Source organism: Temnothorax americanus, unplaced genomic scaffold, assembly GCF_048541705.1.
Source record: "Temnothorax americanus isolate GAGA-0224 unplaced genomic scaffold, ASM4854170v1 Scaffold7, whole genome shotgun sequence".
In the NCBI taxonomy this organism is placed as follows: Eukaryota; Metazoa; Arthropoda; class Insecta; order Hymenoptera; family Formicidae; genus Temnothorax; species Temnothorax americanus.
Window position 1 is genome coordinate 4,479,075 of NW_027509792.1, and position 20,030 is coordinate 4,499,104.

The 20,030-nt window shown below is 41.7% G+C and overlaps 4 protein-coding genes across 15 annotated transcripts in view; 2 read left to right on the top strand and 2 right to left on the bottom strand.

The window, feature by feature from the left end:
* LOC143906373 (facilitated trehalose transporter Tret1-2 homolog) overlaps positions 1-10,050 on the top strand; it is a 63,589-nt gene extending 53,539 nt beyond the window's left edge. For all 9 annotated transcript variants that reach the window (XM_077422455.1, XM_077422456.1, XM_077422457.1 and 6 more), the window contains 6 exons: positions 3,189-3,322; positions 3,762-4,008; positions 4,091-4,375; positions 4,535-4,787; positions 4,949-5,289; positions 5,567-10,050. In XM_077422455.1, the coding sequence (XP_077278581.1) occupies positions 3,189-3,322; positions 3,762-4,008; positions 4,091-4,375; positions 4,535-4,787; positions 4,949-5,289; positions 5,567-5,704 (1,398 nt within the window). In that variant the 3' untranslated portion in view covers positions 5,705-10,050. The remainder of the gene's footprint in view (positions 1-3,188; positions 3,323-3,761; positions 4,009-4,090; positions 4,376-4,534; positions 4,788-4,948; positions 5,290-5,566) is intronic.
* LOC143906375 (mediator of RNA polymerase II transcription subunit 20-like) overlaps positions 1-13,958 on the bottom strand; it is a 78,343-nt gene extending 64,385 nt beyond the window's left edge. Inside the window, exons 1-2 of one of the 4 annotated variants that reach the window (XM_077422467.1) lie at positions 13,732-13,958; positions 12,591-12,733 (exon numbers count right to left, since the gene is read on the bottom strand). In XM_077422467.1, the coding sequence (XP_077278593.1) occupies positions 12,591-12,717 (127 nt within the window). In that variant the 5' untranslated portion in view covers positions 12,718-12,733; positions 13,732-13,958. Of the gene's footprint in view, positions 1-12,590; positions 13,704-13,731 lie in introns of those variants that run through there. The other 3 variants (XM_077422463.1, XM_077422466.1, XM_077422465.1) reach the window with 3 other exon arrangements.
* A 1,019-nt stretch (positions 13,959-14,977) lies between these two features.
* Positions 14,978-17,605, top strand: Mon1 (vacuolar fusion protein MON1 homolog). Its single transcript, XM_077422453.1, has 7 exons — positions 14,978-15,410; positions 15,534-15,856; positions 15,934-16,177; positions 16,268-16,552; positions 16,636-16,826; positions 16,897-16,999; positions 17,072-17,605. Exons 1-7 carry the CDS (start codon positions 15,063-15,065, stop codon positions 17,210-17,212), a joined length of 1,635 nt encoding a protein of 544 aa, XP_077278579.1. The 5' UTR covers positions 14,978-15,062; the 3' UTR covers positions 17,213-17,605.
* On the bottom strand, positions 17,577-19,011 carry Prp38 (pre-mRNA processing factor 38). Its single transcript, XM_077422468.1, has 3 exons — positions 18,806-19,011; positions 18,136-18,503; positions 17,577-18,065 (listed from the first exon to the last, which is right to left on the bottom strand). Exons 1-3 carry the CDS (start codon positions 18,967-18,969, stop codon positions 17,677-17,679), a joined length of 921 nt encoding a protein of 306 aa, XP_077278594.1. The 5' UTR covers positions 18,970-19,011; the 3' UTR covers positions 17,577-17,676.
* Between the last annotated feature and the right edge of the window lie 1,019 nt (positions 19,012-20,030).

Sequence of the window (20,030 nt, forward strand, 5' to 3'; positions counted from 1 at the left end):
TCGATGCAAACGAGCTTTTAACGTCGTGCCCGGGAGTGAGAGAGGATAGGCAGAAAGAGATAGAGACGCGCAAAAGAAGGGTACGCGAGGAAGAACGTCCACAAATAATATCGCCCGAAGCGTTTCGGGGCGCGAATTTCTTACGTTCGGAAGGAAAATACGCTCTCGTCACGTGAGCGCGCGAGGGAGTATGCGTGTTTCTTTTTAGCTCGTTAAAATCCCTCGTGTGTGTCGTTAATAGAAACCGTTCGCCTGTATCAGCATTGCGGGGCGATATCGCGCGGCGGCTCGCGCGCAGATAAACACGGCTCGTACATACCCCTTAACGTATCTCGTAAACCGTAATTAATATTCCAAATTCTCCATCACCGCTCTAAGAAACGGGAAACATATCGGCGCTCGTTACCGTGCCTAACATTTTCTTGAATGCGCTATTCATCGCGCGGCCCCGATAATTAGTCGAAGAAAGCGACTCAGGCCGAGCGCGCTCGTAAACTCATGTCCATTACCGCTGTTGCTGCTCGCGCGCATACCGATATTATAACGAATAATTAAAATTGACGGTATCCGACGTGTTTTCTCCGCGGTCTGCTCGAGCCATCAAAAAAGTCGACGATGTATAGTTGAAGATAAAAATTATTACGGAGATTAATAACAGATTGATAATAGCTAACAAATCCAAAAGCTACGCGCAATTTGCTTTTAACAGCAAGGCACATAGTACAAATTTTCGCGACATGTCGACTGAACTTGTACCTCGACGTATTCTCGTAATTACAAATTTCGATAGCGTCGAATGGAAAGCGGGAATATATAGTCGTAAATTTGTCCTTCCCCTCCGAAGTCCAGACTTTATCACCGTGTACCAATTAGTCGGTAAGGCGCGCAGAATTATGTTTTAGATTACATTATAATTTTCACACGGTCAACGGACGTATAGACGAAGGAAAGAAAAGAAGATCTAATTGCAAAGCGGCGCTCGGGGCGATACACGCCTTATTATCGTCCAGGGGAGACGACAGTATCGTGCGTCTCTCTGGCGAGACGATAGAAAGGTTATACATGGCGACACGTCCAATCGCATAATACGACCGTTTACGCTCGCTGCTCCTAATGGCGAGAGAGATAATTGAAAGTGCATGCAAATTTATGTGGGATCGGCGGCGCCGCTTGAAATTCCTTATCGAATACGCGCTCGTCGTCCCGCTCGCCGCGAATATGAGTTACGACGGGTCATCGCGCATTAAAATCGAACTACCAGCACTTTCGTTGCTCGCATTACGCTGTAAATTACACATCCACGTCGAGAAAACGTCCAAGTTTAATACGAAATATCAGCGAATTTTTATAATCGATTATCGTGAGCAATGTGGCTTTGTGGATTAACGCGAGCGCGTTGTGTTTTGTGAAACAAGATAAATGATAAGTGGTCTAAACGAATAGACTGGATAATAACGCGAATCAAGAAACTAGAGTTGCGTAACGCGATGGAAGTGCTTTCGAAGCAGAATTTTTTAGTATTGTAATAGAGATCCAGAATACAGGAACGAAATTTTTTGATTTACTGTAATATATGCAATCACATAATATAAATAGAATAGAAATTACGTAATATTTTAGCTTTATATTTGAGTACTGCTATTGTTTCGTAGTAGTTTTCTCATTTCCTTTGGTCTACTTATCTCATAAAACTGAAAAAACAATGGGAATCGGGATACCAATAAAATAGTTATATCGCATTTAAGGTAAATGTACCAATGCCTGGACACGTACCTATGTCTGGACATTTTTATCATTTTAGTCCTTAAATAAGTTAAAACGCGAATTAAAATTAAAGAATCAAAGAAAAAAATATTTTTCTTGTGTTATATTTTTATCTTTTCGCGATATACTTATCTAGAAACTAAAATGATAAAGGTGTCCCAGACATAGGTTTTAAGTGTCCAGGCATTGGTACATTTATCTTAGATTCGGAGATTTATGCACCATAAAAGAAATGCACACGTATCGTGTAAAGATATCTACTGTGCAAAAACAAATAGACAGAGGGCTTGGCGCAGATATTCTTACGTCACTCATTTCTCACCGTAAGCTCGCGAATGCTGAGCGTGCATGCGGTGACAAAGATAAGACGTCCAGAAGAGTTAGTTTGACGTTTAAGTTCAATGAGTTAGTGAAAAGAGTCGCGAATTTATACATATATATATATATATATATATATATATATATATATATATATATATATGTATATATATATATATATATATATATATATATATCTTCCTGCTGTAAAATCGCTACAGAGTACTAATCTTGTACTTCCACACGTTCCGAAAGTTTCGTCACGAGATTATCCCTCACAAAATTATACGTTTGTTTAGAAAAGCGATACGCGCCCGCGGTTGCATATAGACAATATCCACGAGAGGGAACTTATATGCGTCCGGTCGTCGCGCGAAGGATGCGTGTGTAGCGTCGCGGTACTTTGAAATTGAATATGTGTATGTTGCAGATGTATACATATTCATGCACATAAATGTAGGGCCACGCGAAATGTTTAGTATTCCTCGCGAGAAGCCAAGCCCAGCTTTCAATTTGTGGCTAGCAATTTGTTCGTCGGTTGCACCCCGTGGCAGCACAAATTCGCGATGCATTCACTCTAGATGTATAGTGCGCATTACTGGTGCATCATGGTACGCGATGGACGGATTTATACCCCAGCGTTACATTGCAGTTTCACCGCTATTCAGAATGCTTTTCGACGAAACGTTATAAGATGAAAACTCGACAAAAAATAAAAACAGAGTACGCCGACTCGTGTTTCTATATCGATAGATTTTCGATAATGCGGATGTAGCGAGTCGAGATAAATCCTTTTAAATTGAAAACGTGCGCGCAATGCGAACGGAAATATCCCACGAGGTGAACGTAGATCACATCGTGGGACTTACGACTCCTTTCGACGCTACCGGACTCTATGATCTTTATAGAGCGGTATATGCGTCCACAAAGAACGCGGTAAAATGAATGCACGGGCGTAAATTTCAGTCACTCGTCGTAAAATAAATGAAGTTGACGTTCGCACCGGTGGCGGCGCGTTACACCGCGTTCCTGCATAAATTCTTTCGCGTCAGCATAAAAAGACCATTTTCACGCGCGAGTTCATCAAAGCCTGTTTATCTGGATAGGTACTGGCGACCCTGGCACTGTCTATGGGAACTCTTTCCTCCGGTTTGGCCAAGGGTTACACCTCGCCCGCGTTGGACTCTATATTGGATAATCAACCGCCCCGTCTTTATCAATCACCCAACAATGACACGTGGTAAGGAGATCTGCTACACTCGATAACTATAAATTATATAAATATAAGATAAGAAAAACATTCTCATGTTGTACGGATGAAAATCTGTCGCGTTAAATAATATCGAATTTCAATTCGAAACGTCGACAAACGTGGACAATTATATCCACGCTGTGGCTTTATTCGAACGTTACGTTCCTGGTTGCTAATTTCGGGATGCGTCTACTGCACGACGACAACACGCGAACTCTACTGAGAAGCTGTTCACAAATAATACTCGACAGCCGAGACGCGGCTGCCAAGAGCGATTACGTTTGCACCTGACGTCCGGCCCGGATACTTTGGGAACAATATATACGCAATATATCGAGAGTGTCTCCTGGACGCGCCTGAATTACACCCGACGCGGCGTCCAGACAATATGCCGATTCTAATCGCGCTTACGGTTTGTCGGTTGCAGGTTGGCTTTTTCGGTTACGCAACAGGAAGCCTCGTGGGTCGCGTCGCTGTCCATGCTGGGCGCCTGGTTCGGTGCCATGATCGGCGACTGGATAATGCGGAGAGGTCGTCGTTTAGCTTTACGCATGACATCCTTGCCCCTGGCGGCAGCCTGGGTCGTAACGTGCGTCTCACCGTGCGTGGAATTGGTATACGTCACAAGTTTCATCGGCGGGCTTTGCTGTTCGGTCATCACCATGGTGGCGCAGGTAAAAAAAAAGACTCGATTTATAATTGATTTTTAAACTACTCCGGTCGCGGGTCGACGTACGAGCAAATTTCTTTCGGCAGGTGTACATATCGGAAATCTCGATCCCTGGCATCCGCGGGTGTTTGTCGGCGATGTTGAAGGTGCTCGGTCACGTTGGTGTCTTGCTGTCGTACATAGCCGGCACGTATCTGAATTGGCGGCAAAGCGCGCTACTAGTGGCCGTCGCGCCGTCAATGCTCTTTTTGGGGACTCTCTTTATACCCGAAACACCGTCGTACCTCGTGCTAAATGGCAAAGATGACGAGGCCGCCAACAGTTTGCAGTGGCTGCGCGGAGAACATGTTGATATAAGACACGAGCTGCAGGTAATTTTCAGATTTTTGAAAAACAGATAACTTTCAGAATAAAATAGCTTCCTTCTCATATCTTTCTCGAATGCTCGACGCAAATCGACGAGAGATAATCGATGATTATTATAAGTAAATAATTATAAATCCGCGCGGGTTAATGATATATGCTTTCAGGTCATCAAAACGAATATTCTGGCTTCGAGGGCTAAGCAGTACGAGCTAACTTTCAGGAACAGTATGTTTACACCGAGGCTATACAAACCCATTGCTATCACGTGCGGCCTGATGTTTTTCCAGCGATTCTCTGGCGCGAATGCATTTAATTACTACGCGGTAATCATTTTTCGACAGACCCTGGGCGGAATGAATCCTCACGGAGCAACCATAGCGATCGGATTTGTACAGCTATTGGCCGCTTTATTGTCAGGTACCACAAGCAATGTTAAATAATATCGATAATACTCGGCAATATTAAATTCCGTAATTAATGGGATTATTATGATCGTAAATAAAACAACCTATTCTTTCTCTTATTAAAGATATTGCTCGCGTTTGTCGTATTTATAAACGAAATTGTCTCGCCCGCAGGATTTTTGATCGACATAGTCGGCAGACTGCCGCTTTTGATAGCCAGTACAGTTTTCATGTCACTGGCGCTCGCCGGGTTCGGCAGCTACGCGTATTACGTGTCGCAAACGCAAAATCTGGGCTACGTGGACTCGGCGGTGGTGGGCCAGCACGACTGGATACCGCTACTCTGCGTCCTCGTGTTCACGACCGCCCTTGCCCTGGGCATATCGCCAATTTCTTGGCTATTGATTGGCGAACTATTTCCGCTGGAGTACCGCGGCCTCGGGTCCAGCATTAGCACGAGCTTCAGTTACTTTTGCGCGTTTTTCGGGATCAAGCTCTTTATGGACTTCCAGCAGGTGAGCAGACTTTCATTTTCTTACTTAAGACACTGACAAGTTGCTTGGATTATGAAGACTAAGTTTAGAAACTAGGTTCAGGATTATAAGATTTGAAACGAGAAAATCCATAAAAAAAAACATTACATTTTGTTTAAACAACGATATAATTTTGTTAGAGTAATTAATTTGTCCAGATATGGAATTTTACTTATCCAATACAATAGTACTTTCTACAATTAACTAATAATTAACTTCTGTAATCCTGTAATTAATAGAATTTCTAACTTTATTTTAGAGTCTCGGTCTACATGGAGCCTTTTGGTTTTACGCCGCCGTGGCGGTCTGCGGGCTATGCTTCGTAGTCTGCTGCGTGCCCGAGACGAAGGGCAAGCAGCTGGACGAGATGAATCCGGATTATGCGCAAGCACGGTAGTATAAGGCCTCGCTGACGGGGGGTCTCTCGAACTTGGAGAAGGCGAACAAGCCTTTACCGGGAGGCGCTTATCCGAACGAGCACGATCCGCGGGATCTCTACCGCAGCGATCCGTCAATCGCGACTTCCAGCATCGCGATGCCGTCTGTGCGCGTCGTTCACCGCAAATTGTCGGATTACTGCGGCATCTTCGCCGAGAAGACCAATAGGATCGGCAGGAACGTGAAGAACTTTATGCAGTCCCGCGGTTTGCTACCGATTCGTCGCTCGGTCGACGAAACGTTACGTCGTGACGCGCTCGGAATTAACGGAGACGTGATCAGAAACGATCCTCCGCCGCGAACCGATCGAGAAACGAGCGAGAACCGTCATCGCCAACAGGAGAATCGTGATTACGAGAGGCCGCGGAGAAACGGCGGACAGAAGAAACGCGTGGCGTATTCCAATAGCACTTATAACCGGGACCCAACGCGAGCCGACGCGAGTTACGTTCGTCGTTTTAACGAGATAGAGCCCCGTCGCGCGAGAAGACGCGAGTACGCGGAAACGGATTACGACACGGCGGACACCTGGAGACGAGAGCTGGACCTCGCGAGAGGGGGTCCGTGTGTCTCCAAGCCGATTCTGAGAAACGGCATCAATCACGGCGGGGACGAGAGGTCGTATTATTCGACCCTGCCGCGGCGCAGCAGGACCATCAACTTCAAGGATCAAGCACGCGACTCCCCGGAGGGAGGAGGACGGCGCGCGTATCCGAAGAGCCTGCAGGATCTAACGGATTTGAAACTCGACGACGTCACGTATCTTCCATCCGCTTGCGGTGGGGATGGCACTCGGGAGGAGAGACTCCTCGACGACAATTATCGTCGACGTAACAGGTATCGTCGAGAGGAAGACGAGCCGCCCTTCGACGACGATTATCTCAAGCTTTGTAGAAGCCTGTCGAGATTAGATACGTATCCGCGAGGCGGTAGATACGGACCGGGCGAGGTGCACTACGAGAGGGAATGCAGAACTTTCGGCAAGGACACGGTCGCCTTCATTTACTACAAGACGTGCTATTTATGATCTAAAGAGAAATGCGATACAAACGAGCGGTCGGGAGTTCTCTCATCGATAGACCGTCCATCGATACGCGTGGCTCACGATCTCAAGCAGATATGCGCGAACGGCCGATTGGTCGCGTCTCGAATCTTTCGTTCCGGACGCATTTAACGAGCGGAAGCATTTTCTACTCTATAAATTGGCTTAGATTTTTGTGTTAGGTCGATCGTAAGAATTATCAGCAGTAAAGATCGATATACAGAAATTCCCTTCCTCGTCAGAGATTCATATCGTTTTAATAATAACATATCTTTATTAAGATGTAAAAAAAGGATTACTCGCGTGAGGAAAAAAGAAAGACACGAAGAAAATAATTGAGTAACCGAGTCACAAATTGCCTTCATGTCTGGCTTTAATAATTAAATCGTTTCTCGACTGATAACGAAGTTATATCATCGAGCTTTAAATAGTTGCTCTTACGTAATTTCTCTCTAAAAAAAGCGTGATAACGCTTTTTCTTTTAAAAGTCATCTTACAGAGTTAGATTAATTTTTTTATTTGTTATACACGACATAAATTGTTATGCTCATTCCGCACTGTCTAATTACTTAGTATCATATCTCTTTGAGGTATTTTTAAAGATGCAAATAATTGTAAAAAATGATCAAAAACGATACCAAATAATACCTACACATATATACTAGCATCAGATTAGATCTAAAATCGTAACGTGTGAGCTACTACATGCTTGTCGTACTATCTATTTTATATTAGTTTTCGGAGATATTAGTTTCTTTTTCATCAGGTTGAATTAGATTCTATGATAATAAATTTTTGATAATATTCAAGACTTGTTCGCGTCAAGAGGCAACACACTCTCGTATACCGTACTTTCCAAGCAAAAAAGCGACAATACGTTACGCGAATAAAAATATTTATAATTATGTATGCCACGAGTAAAACGATATTAACGGAGTTCTTAGAATAGACTCGATAGACTGCTCGTAGACTGCCAAGCTAGTCTTTCTGTAAAATAATCGATATGCAATGAGTTTGCAATAATTTCTGCTACTATATATTTTCAGCAGGTTTACCTAATGGTGTTCGAGCACCATTTATTTCGATAATATCGCGATGAGCCTCGAGAGAAAGAGTAAAAGAAAATTACCAACGCTGAAAACGATGTTTTCACAGCCAAACAGTGAGCTGCTGATGGGGCATCCGCGTTACTAGAAGGGTACGACAATATATAGCGTATACTTTTTGCAAAATGCTATTAAATTTTGCTAAACTCAGAATATCTCAGGCCTCGTTGCGTAGCACAGGCGCCAATGACTTAACTACGACAATATCGATTTGTAGATATATCTACATTATGTTTCATATAAGATGCGTATTGTGTACATTGATTATTGTATATTATATATACATATATGTCTCTATCGTATTCGTGGAACTTACGCAATTAGCGACAATACGATGCGATATAGCCGACAAATAAATTCTCGACAATACCACAAATTGCTAATTTTGCGAAGCCGGTAGAGCGAAATTCGGTACTATTAGCTTTATTAAGAAATCATGCATATGTACTATGTGTAAAGTTGGAAGCAGCTATGCTAAATATCCGCGGATGCGAGCGCGAATCCCTCATCTGCGCAACTAATGTTCGTTATTCCTTCAAGTCTTCTGCTTTCGACGATTTCCTGCATATCTCAAAAGTGTAGCCATTCGAATGGCGAAATCGCGATTAGCGACGAAAGTCATAATAATGTATGTATTTTATATTTTTATATAGTTTGTAGAATAACGTCGAGAGAGAGGAAGAGAGAGGAAAAGAGAAAGAGAAAAAGAGAAAAAAGAGAAAGATTTACGACGAAATATTTGTTAGAAGTCGACTATACGCTTTGTGGATCACAGTTTATGTAACTATGTATATATCTGTGGTAATTGTCGCGGGGAAAAATTCCCTTATATCCAAACTACATAATGTCGACGAAAAACAAAATGCTGAATGTATAGCATAATGAATCGGATTTGATAGACTGGACATACGATATGTATAAAGAGGAAATTTTTCGTCGTGCGCGTGCCGCAAACAGAGATCGTCTGTAATTATCTATCGTACCCGTGAGTCATATCCCTGCCATATCCTATACGTAACGAAGTGTATGAAAGTCGCGCGGAAGCACATTAAAAATCCCTGTACTTAAATATTTTCGCGTATATTTCTGTAGACAGTGATCGATCGATGCGGCGGGAGAGAGAGAAAAATCTGCGTTTGCGCAAACTATATCGATTCGTAAAAATACATTCCATTTTTTATACACATAAAAGACACGTATATGATACGCGAGAACAATAATATTGCCAACGTCGAAATCGTAAATTCGGAAAACGACATATCACGTAAGAAATAATATTTCGGTACCGGCATTACTGTCTACAAGAAAACAAGTACACGCTACTTCATATACAAAAACATATTACTAATTATGTTACATAGAGTGTCTTGAAAAAATATATATCAGTGCATTCTAATTAATATTTTATCGGAAGAAAATTTCGGTATATATATATATATATATACCGAAATTTATATATATATATAATTAGGTACTCTTCAATTTTTTAATATTAAGCCTCGGTATTTTTATGGAAATAATTTGTTGAATTATTAATATACATCTACGAATGTTTAAGCTAGTCAAAAGACAACATTACAATGGTATATATGTTTTCAAAGCACCGTATATTTTATGCTCAAGGGCTTGAATGCAGTATTGAATAACGTCTATATAATTAGTTTTAACGCGGTGCAATACTCGTGAAACGAGTATACGTAGGATATATGATCAACTTCCGGATTTTACGTGAATTGTAAAAAATATGATAAGATTATCTCGTTCTTAGTATACTTACCGCGCCGAATAAGCGAGCTTTACTATTTGCCCGAGTGGCATATCGAATATTCGCAGCAATCACGTTGCGTCAGATCTTCCACACGTAATAAGAAAAAAAATAAACGAAAATCTTCTCCTTTCCCCGTAGGTATGTTAAACTATATCGAACAAAAATCTGCACTGTGCACTCTCGTGAATTGAAAATTTGTCGTAATACGTAGCGGTAATAGTGAAATTCCGGAATCAGATTTCGCATTACTGCGCGTTTTAGGATCACGATAGTCCCGATAAATAGATGTCTGTGTCGCGTACGCGGTTATGCATATGTGCTCGAGTGCGAGAAAACTCGTGGATGAGTGTGCGTGTAATTGTGGATTAACGACGACAGCGGCTTTTTTAGACATGCCGCACGGTATTATAGATTTACCCCTTTGTCCTTTATATGCAAAACGAAAAATGGCAAACGTTAGAGATCGGCGAAGACTGTAACTCGAGATTGAAATCTTAATCCGCATTAGCGAATTAAAAATACCTAGCGCGTTGCAATCAGATTACAAGTAAATAGAGATTCAATCTAGGAGTTTGAATTTATATACATATATTACACGCGATATATACTATATCTGAACGTGATCAGAAAGCTTTCCGCACGGAAAGAACGGGATCGCGTATATAATTCTACTTAACGACAATAAATTCACTATACAATTTATTGACAATAAACAATTCAAATGGGAATTAGCGCTGGCCGTCGCTAAGATGATTAAATCTTATATGCATATTATATCCTCGCGGATAATAAAATTACGAAGGCGTATTTTCAATGAAGAGAAAAAAGGAAAGAGAGAGAAAAAAAGAGGAAAGAGAACGGAGTAGACAAAAAGAAATATATATATATATATACACACACACCGATCTTGTCTATAACGAGCCACGTTTAGCTTCGCTTGCTAGATTTAATATTTTTGTAATGACGCCTAGGGGTATATATATATTAGCTGTGTGTATTTGTACCTTCATAGAGTTAATATTTAGACTATTACTACTCTATCATTGCGTCTCTGCAATGCGACGCAACGGGAAAATCAACTTGAACGACGCGACGCGACGGAGAGCGCGTAATATCGTACATAAGAAAGAATTACTTGTCTGCGCGAGGGTGAGACAAGACAGCTCGTCGGTTTCTCGCCGAACACGAACTCGAATTCTACCATCGAATATATAGGATATCGATTCTCCTACGCTTTCTCTTCGACGTAACGAGAACACCAAGTAATAGGAAACTCTTTAATCGGTTTCAGAGACCGGCCATTACGTTCGTTTAATTTAAATAATAGTGGCACAAACGCGATCTTGCCGACGCGACGACGGTGGTTTATCGCTTTAAAGGGGTAAGAATACGTATCCTCGACCGGCAATACCGTGTAATTATGTTACGTATAAGTATGTACTTAAGTGATTTTGTTAGCGTTTGCGTTTACACCTCTCTATAGATATAACGAATGACGTATTGGATATACAATCTCGCTAAAATAACTTCCGGTGGAACCAACACTTGCGTGTTTGTTTGTATAGAGACCCATATACACATGTATAAACGCCAAAAGAAGAGACAAATTATGAGAAAAAAGATAAGTACTATATATATCCATTAATTGAATTAATTTGTTGCCTAAACCTCTCATAAACCTTATATTCTTTAAACAGAATGCAAGTTAGAAAAATACAAGTGTACAAAATTTATAAAAAAATTAAATTTTCAAATTATTCACATTTGGAACTTTTTCTGAAAAAAAAAAATTGTTATAAAGTATTCTTTAAAATATCGTTAAATTGCACAGATTTTCAGTATTTTATGGATCCAACAAGAAAATGGATATAATAAACTTTTTAATTACATTATATTTTCAGAATAATACCGTTTGATAATTTTACAACTCGAATAATTTCGTTATTTTACTTATTCTTTTGAGTCTTATTTTTCCGTTATTTTGTAACGCCTAATAGAGAGCAATTTGGAAACTGGCAGTGATATCGATTTTTCGAGGTGTCGAGTAATTTCTAAAACTTTGAAAGCAGTTACTGAGAGTATCGATTTAATCGCTCTTTCGCTACGAGCTGGACGCGAAGTTCTACAAATAGCTCAGCTACGGAACGAGCTTCATTGATACGTGATCGGAGTTTGCTCATCTGCTGCTTCACACCATGATGCATCGTATCTCTATGTTACAAATTAATAACGAATTAAACTACAGCAATTTAATGCATCATTTATACACGCGTATGCTTCTTAAACCATATGGTAATTGAAGCGGTAACTGTCTATTTGACTATTGAAATTAACAAATCCATAGTAATAATTATTATTTTTTCATCCAAACTAATCATTGAAATGATCAACCGCGAAAATAACTATCTAAAAAACACTTCAAATAAAAAAAAATATTAGCAAAGGCTTCGATATTGTAAAATATCAAAATATATCTTAAATAATAAAAAAAAATATTTTTCAAATAAAAATATTTTCCACCGTTGAACTTGCGTGTACGTTAATTACTTTTATTTACGAAAAAAAATCTCTTTTTCGATACAGTTAACCCTTACGTTCATTTTTGCAATCTTATTGATGCAATTTAATGTAATATGCAGTAAACCAAAAATGAGTAATATACATGATGTAATATAGACACTGTCTCACGCAGAGAGCCACTGCAGTTCGACACTGCATCATTTCGTAAAAAAACATTTGTCGGAGAGCCATTATAACGGCGCGTATTCAAAGGTTTAAATAAATTGCAAATAATAACAAGGCCAAGCAACGGCCATCTGTGCCAACGGCCGCGTACTAGCCAACGCTGCAGCCCAGCTCGAACGCGAAACTTGCGAAACTCAATTCGAACTCGCGGACGCTTAAATCGCAGAAGGAAAAACGTACTTACCAAGCTGCGGCACCGACATGTACGTCTCGCAGTCCACCAGGAACTGTCCCACCTGCACGGCGCCGAGGGCGACGACCCGCTTCGTCAGGAACTCGATGGTCTGCGGCCCGGTGCGGTTCTCGATCATCGGGTACTGCTGCAGCCTGCACCGATAGCACACGCAAATCAATCTTTCGCCGTACCGTAGGATCGGGGACGGGCGTCGTCGATCACCGCCGGGCACACGTGCGACATAACCTCTGCGCGTCTCTCGGCGAGACGCGACACACGCATCTCTTTCTCGTGCGCGGCCGATCGCGCGATAAGGAATCACGCGTATTTTTAGAGACACGCGCATATTGCTACTCACACAGTGACACCCATCCTGCGAGCCGCGTCGTTGTCGGACACCGGTCGAAGAAAATGTCACGACTTCCGCGAGACGGAAGACGGAACCCGGACTCCGGAGTAGCCGAGCCGGCCCGGCCGGCGAGACACTTGTCGGCTTGTCGCGCCCGCTGTTAACTCGCGCGTGATTTGAAACGACTGCGACGTCACGCCGCGACGCCATCCGACTCGCGTAGCGAGAGGTGCGTCTCGCCAAGTTGCAAACACTCGCGAACCTGGCGATAAGGAAGAAATCTTTCCAAATAATGCAATTTAACGTTGATTTTCCATAAAGTAGAGATTGTGAGGAAAAAGAGAAGAGCACACGTACGAATAAATTTGTACCATTTACGACGCATTCGTCGAATGCCATATGCCTGTTTTAATAAATCCTTTAACGAAAGACGGAATATATTCGTGGACGCACACTCGAATTATTTGTTCGCGCTCGCGATGTTATTCGTACGCAAGGTCGCTCGCTCGTTCGCGATCGCGACGGGGCCTACGCACAATCGCGGGAGGACGTTATAAACGCGCGCGATCGTTCTCTTCAGTCGACCAATTAATTATTAATTCTCGCGGTTAACGAGAGCTATAATTTATTGGGGCACTTTCTCGCGCGATTCACACTCGTTCAGAGCAGAGGAATCGAAACGGAGGAGACGTGAATTTTGAGTTGCCGTCTCACCGCGCGACACACGGAACGACGATTGTCTATTAAGATCGAAATATATCTCGCTTCGAAGCATTCGTTCTTCACGTACAGTTCACTCACTTGTCACGGCGCACTGCGGGAGAACCGCCAAATCACATTCGGGAAGACGATACACGTACGGCGTCCAAGCACGGCATTCCGCTCGTTGCGCCGTCGATACGAGAAGGAACGGAGTATTCTCGGCAGTTTCGGCACACGCTCAGCTCGCAGTTCTTTGCAACCGGATTTCTTTTGGTTCGCGAGATTCACGAGAAAGGAATACACGACCGACGCAACGTCTCGCGCCGATATAAATGCGTCGGCGTCCGGCGTCGCGTATATCGCTTGCGCCGCGCCGCCGTAAAGTCAGGAGCCGCGATTGGCTGCTCGCGAGTCGAGCCCCCGCGTCCCAGCCAATCGCGTTCGTACGCTCTGAGCCGCCGGCGAGCGGCCGCGGACTACCACAGACGTTACCGTTGAATTAATTCAATTGAAGCTTTGAAACGACGTTGCCTGCAAAGTCGGTGCGTGGCCTCGCGGTTTGTTGTTTTCGTCGGTGCTCGGCGAGGTTTTGTGTGTTATCAACGCCTGCGCGAAAGCTCATTATCTTCGATCAACCAAATGAGTGTCCGACTAGCCGTTCATTTGACTCGCGTAGTAGTTGCCCACCCCACCAGCCCCACCTCGTACGTTTCGTCGCGACTGACGCGACTCACTCGCCGGCCGCCGCCAATGCCGCTGGTGCCGCCATCGTAACGCGGCAGACACGAGACGGACCGGCTCCCGCGCGCGCGCGAACGAAACGAGTGGCGTAGCGACTTAATTGGTGAGTATGACACCGTGTACTATCTTTGCATTTATATAGCGGTTAAACTATTATATAAATTTTAATTATTTAGAAATATTTGATGTATTAACAAACAAGTTATATTTTATACATGGGGCATTCTTTGCCAAATTGGTCAGTCGCCGACCCTGACCCCTTTTGATTTTGAAAATAAAAAAAACTTATATCCAAAGAAAAGAGGACCGCGCTGATTCGAATCGGCGGGGATGGTGGAGGGCCTCTAATACAGATTCTGTCCCATTTTTATCGGACGGAATTTTAACTTACTTATTGTTAGCTAAAAATTGGGAGCGTCAATTTAGAAAAATCTAGGCCGATCGCTCTCAGATCTCTCCGATTTTGTCTCTCTCTAACGCAGGTATGTATAAATAAATTTATAAATGCATATTTTATACATTATAATTGTACATACACATATTTTAATTTTACACATATGCATACGTATAATTGCATCGTATTCATTGATAAGTTCCTCAACAGCGCACCTAGCAGTTCCACGACGAGTTAACGAGCAATGGCAGTCGATCTGCGTCGGTCCGCGGGGTCTGCCGCTGTTAAATGTTAAATGTCAAACGCCAGCGAGGGTCCGGAGGGTCGGGATCGGAGTAGCGACTTGTCAGGGACATTTTCGGTGGTAGAGATGGCCGCGAAGGAGCCGATCGTCGTCGAGTCGATCGACGGCGGCATGGCCGAGCCCGGGATCGAGCCCGGCGCTTCCACGGAGACGATGCTCGTCACCACCGACAGCTTCGACGAGTACGAGCAGGAGATGAGTAGCAGCATCGACGGTGACAGGCAGACGAAGGAGAGCGCGACCAGCACTATCTCCGAGATCCAGGAGGACGTTGTGCGGGACGTTCCCACCAGTCCGCCAGAATCCGAGAAAAACCTTTCCCTCGACGACGCGGAGATGGTTAGGATTTTGATTTTGTGCGAAATCTGCCTTTTTTTTTTTTTTTTTTTTATTTGCGGTGCACGACGACGGGAACTGCTCGATCGTTTTGGAGCGTAAACCGAATGATATGTTGCATTTTAGGACGACGTCGCGCATCGTTTGGGCCAAAGCAACATAGACGGAGACCCGCTGCGTTGCAAAGCGTGGCTGGCGCAGAAGAAGCACATTTTTATCCTGAGTCAGGCGGGGAAGCCGATATATTCTAGATACAGTTCAGAAGACAAACTAGTCACACTTATGGGAGTTATGCAGGCTTTAGTGTCGTTTGTCCAAGCCGGTAGCGATATGATCAGATCGGTACACGCTGGCGATACGAACTTTGTTTTCGTCGTGAAAGGTCCGTTGATCTTGGTGGCGGTATCCAAAACTTTGGAAAGCGTACCTCAGCTCACCTTACAGTTGACGTATGTGTGTCACGTTTTGGAACAAAATTGCTCGATAAAATATTTTATATCTGATATTTATACACACTTAATTACAGATATGTATATAATCAGATAATCTCTGTGTTGACGCAGTCTCAATTGAATAGAGTGTACGATCAGAGAAGAAACTTTGATCTACGAAGGTTATTAACCGGTAGTGAAAGACTGATAGATCATTTACTGAACTTTATGGACAGAGAGCCCGCCTTCTTTCTAGGAGCCATTAAATGTTTGCCCTTGGTTCCCTCCATGAGAAGTTCCATTACGCAGACCATCGTTCAAACTTGCGCTAAGATCAAGGTACGAAACGTTTGTGGAATGTGCATACATACATTTGTGAAATCGAAATGAATTCAAGTGCCGCTTCATTAAGAGAAACCTATCTTTCAGAATTTAGTATTTGCCATACTTCTAGCTAACAATCAATTGGTCACGCTAGTTAGGATGAATAAATTTTTCCTACATCCAATGGATTTGCATATAATACAAAATCTGGTGGACAGTTCCGAGTCGCTCAAAACTGCTGAAAGCTGGACACCGATCTGCCTACCGAAATTCGATTCCAATGGATACATGCACGGTCATGTGTCGTATCTGGCAGAAGATTGCCAGGCATGTTTGTTGTTGCTCACCGTTGATAGGGACGTATTTTTCGTGCTATCAGAGGCCAAACAAGTAAGAGTTATTGCGGGAAATTTAATTAATTAAGCAGAAACTATTTGTGTATAAATGTCAATTTGTTGAAAAATATTTGGTAGAAAATCGTGGAGAAATTGCGACGGACAAATTGTCTAGAAGCGATAAACGAGTCTATGAACAAACCGACGGTAACGACCGCCGACATTGGATTACCTGAGATGCGACACGTTTTATACAAATGCAAAAGTACCGCGCAATTCTGGAGTCCCGGGGTTAAACCTCCTTACACGACGGATGAAGAGATAGAACGGTAAAATGTGAACTTTTTAATAAACGATGCAACATTGGTATAATAAAAAATATGTAATATATCTTTTCAGACTATTGGGGCTTTATCAGTGTTTGCATCACAGACTGCATTCTCCTAGTCGACCCTTAAAACTTATATTTCAGCAGCTAGATAAGGAAACGATGTTAGCGTGGGTGAGTAAGATTTTATATGTTAATGTAATTTTTTTGCGAGACTTATTCTTTAATTTTAAAAAATACTTGTAGGTGGCTTCCGGTTTCGAATTATATGTAACATTTGAGCCTCTGGTAACGAAACCAGATGCCATTGAGGCTGTGAGCAAGCTGTTGAAGTGGATAAAAAAAGAGGAAGAGAGATTATTCATTCTGAACTCGCCCACATTTTAAACATCGCCAAGTATTTTGATTTTTGTAAAATACATAGGGAAAATGATATGTAAAATTGATAGAACCATTTGTCGACCAAATTTCGAAAATGTGTGAGATGCATCAAGGATTTCAAAGTGAAACGTCCTCGTCGTAAGTTTCCAAAAGTAGGAGTATAGTTATTTTTCGTCCATTATTATACATCGGTAATCAATATTTTTTTATTTACTAAAGCAATTGTAATATAACGCAAATAATGTGAAAATGTACATAGATTTAAATATGTTACAACGGATTCGATTCCGGGTGCATGTTGTAATTTTAATACCGAATTCTTGTAAATGTTATATATACACCGGCGTAAAAAAATACACGAACATTGATGAGAGCATAAAAATAATTGACGCAAGGTAACCAATTGATTTATTTCTTGCCTCGGTAAGTTTATATAAATTCGTCAAGACCATTTTCCATATTACCATACTTTAATGTCTAGCTCTGTCGCGTTCTCTTCTACGATCTCGATCCCTTTCTCTCTCTCGTTCTCCTCTCTCCCTCTCTCTATCGTCTCTTCTATGGCGATCTCTGTCCCTGTCCTTATCTTTGTGCGACGACGAGTGAGATTTCGGCGATTTGCTGCGTTTACGTTCTCTCCTGTCCCTATCTCTCTCCCTACTTCTCGATCTTGGCTTTTCCTTCTCGGATTTCTTCTCGGATCGGGAATGCCTCTTGTCCCTATCTCTGTGACGGTCTCTGTCTCGTTCGTGATCATCCGGTCTCTTGCGTGGCAGTTCTTTAATTGGCGCGATCTCTTCTTCCTCTGACGATTCGATGCCGTCATCCATGTCGTCTTCCAATGCCGATATCTTCGCTTCTGTGTAACATATAAGTAAACATATAACAGAAGGTTGGCTAAATAAAAGTAATATACTCAAATAACGTACCTAGTTCATTATTTTCTTCTAAAACGTGTCTTTTTTGAATTCTCGGCAAAATAACGTCGCAAGACCTCTCTTCTCTGAGAAGGGTGTCGATGAATTCGTCCATGTATATGAGCTCGAATACGCCTTGCTTGTTCTGCATTCTGAGCTTTCTGCTATCGTTGAATAACGGTTCAAGATATTTGTAACAGTCCTGGGAAGAACCAGTCAGTCTCATATACAATGCACCCAAAGCCCGAACGTACTTATACTCCTCGTTCTTTATAAATTCGACTATGATGTCTTTCTCAGGCTGTATTTGAAGCATTTTCAATATGAGACAGAGAAACGGCGTAGGCTTTACATTGCCGCCGTATACCCCTCCTATGAATCTGAAAGAATAAATATACTTCTCGCTCATGTACATGGGTACAAAATCGTAGTACGAGCAAAAACAAGGTGATTCCTCGTGCCAAAATAAGTCGAAATTGTAAAATAATTTTTTATTCTAGGCCTTAGTACATCGTCACTCTGACTATGTCAAGTGTACTTGATAGATTTTCAAAACCGAAGCCTATATAAAAAACGAAGCGTCATACAAAAAAAATTATTCTAGAAATCATCTTGTTCTCGCTAGTACTAAGATTTTACATTCATCCTGTATTTGTAGAGGTTATATTTTGCTTTTACTAACCTTAACTCCATTGCCTTGTCGACCAACAGTTCGGCGGTCAAGGCGAAACATTCTTCCTTCCAATATTTAGAATCGTATATCCGGGATCTGATGATCTTCTCGACCAAATATTGCGGATTTGTCCCGCGAATAGACCTAGCATCTTTCACCGTGCGGTTTGCCATTTTTCGAATCCTATCCTATTCTGCTATTGTTCCGCTACCATCTGCTACGAATTGCCGGATTGTCATGAATCTTCAATCGGAAGTCACCAGAGGACGCCGACTCGTCGAAAATATACTTTGCGCGATCGATAAAACTTTGTTTCAAACTCATTTTTGTTGATAATACGCGCACATATTGCGTAGTAATTATTTAAGAAATCTATTTTTAATATTTAACGTAATTAGAATTAAGATTTTATATATAGGTATATATTCTACATATAATTTTATATATAGAATTTTAGGAGAAAGAGATATATTGATTTTTTATAAAATAAATATAATATTGGTCTTTATATATATATATACACATATTGAAATCACATATTGACACATATCTCATTGACACATAAATCACATATGCCTATATGTAGGTATATGTAGGTGTGTGTGTGAATGTATAATATTTCTAGAAGATTCTTTGAAATAATGGAACATTATAAGATATTCTATATGCATATATAATTAAGGAAATATATATATATAATATTAATTTAATTAATATATTATATATATGTGTATGTACATAATATTATAGGTATATAACTTATATATATATAATTGATAATATATATAATTAATTATTAATTCCTTCCGATCTGACGATTTAAAATACCTCTGGCATAAATATATAAATATTATTATTATATACTGATTAATTAATAACATTAAGATTAAGAAATACATATATATTTGTGTTAGCTAGAGAAAATAATTCCTCTCGTAACTTGTAAGTCCCAACGAATAAAAACCGTTATGTCCAGACGGAGAAATCGGACAAAGCCAACACAGCGGCGTGCCACCTTTTTGGTGTCACCTTTCTCTTCGTGGCCGCCTGGAATCCGTGTGAGACCCCTTACCGCGGTCTCCTCTCTCCTTAGTCATTCTTTTTCTCTCTCTCTTTCTCTCTCTCCTTCTCTTTCTTGTTCCCTGTTCCCTCTTCTCACACATTGACCTCAATGGGCCTGGGCTCATTTGGACGGCCATCTTGAAGCGCCTCGTCGTATCGCGCTCCTCCCGAC

Bases quoted from the DNA above. Each gene is read 5' to 3' on its own strand.
- Prp38 (XM_077422468.1), bottom strand. From the start codon at position 18,969: ATGGCAAACCGCACGGTGAAAGATGCTAGGTCTATTCGCGGGACAAAT. The intron at 18,504-18,805 runs GTTAGTAAAAGC...TTATTCTTTCAG, and splicing joins GACAAGGCAATGGAGTTAAG to ATTCATAGGAGGGGTATACG. The intron at 18,066-18,135 runs GTACGTTATTTG...TATGTTACACAG, and splicing joins AGAAGAAAATAATGAACTAG to AAGCGAAGATATCGGCATTG.
- Mon1 (XM_077422453.1), top strand. From the start codon at position 15,063: ATGTCAAACGCCAGCGAGGGTCCGGAGGGTCGGGATCGGAGTAGCGAC. The intron at 16,553-16,635 runs GTAAGAGTTATT...AATATTTGGTAG, and splicing joins TGCTATCAGAGGCCAAACAA to AAAATCGTGGAGAAATTGCG. The intron at 17,000-17,071 runs GTGAGTAAGATT...AAATACTTGTAG, and splicing joins AGGAAACGATGTTAGCGTGG to GTGGCTTCCGGTTTCGAATT.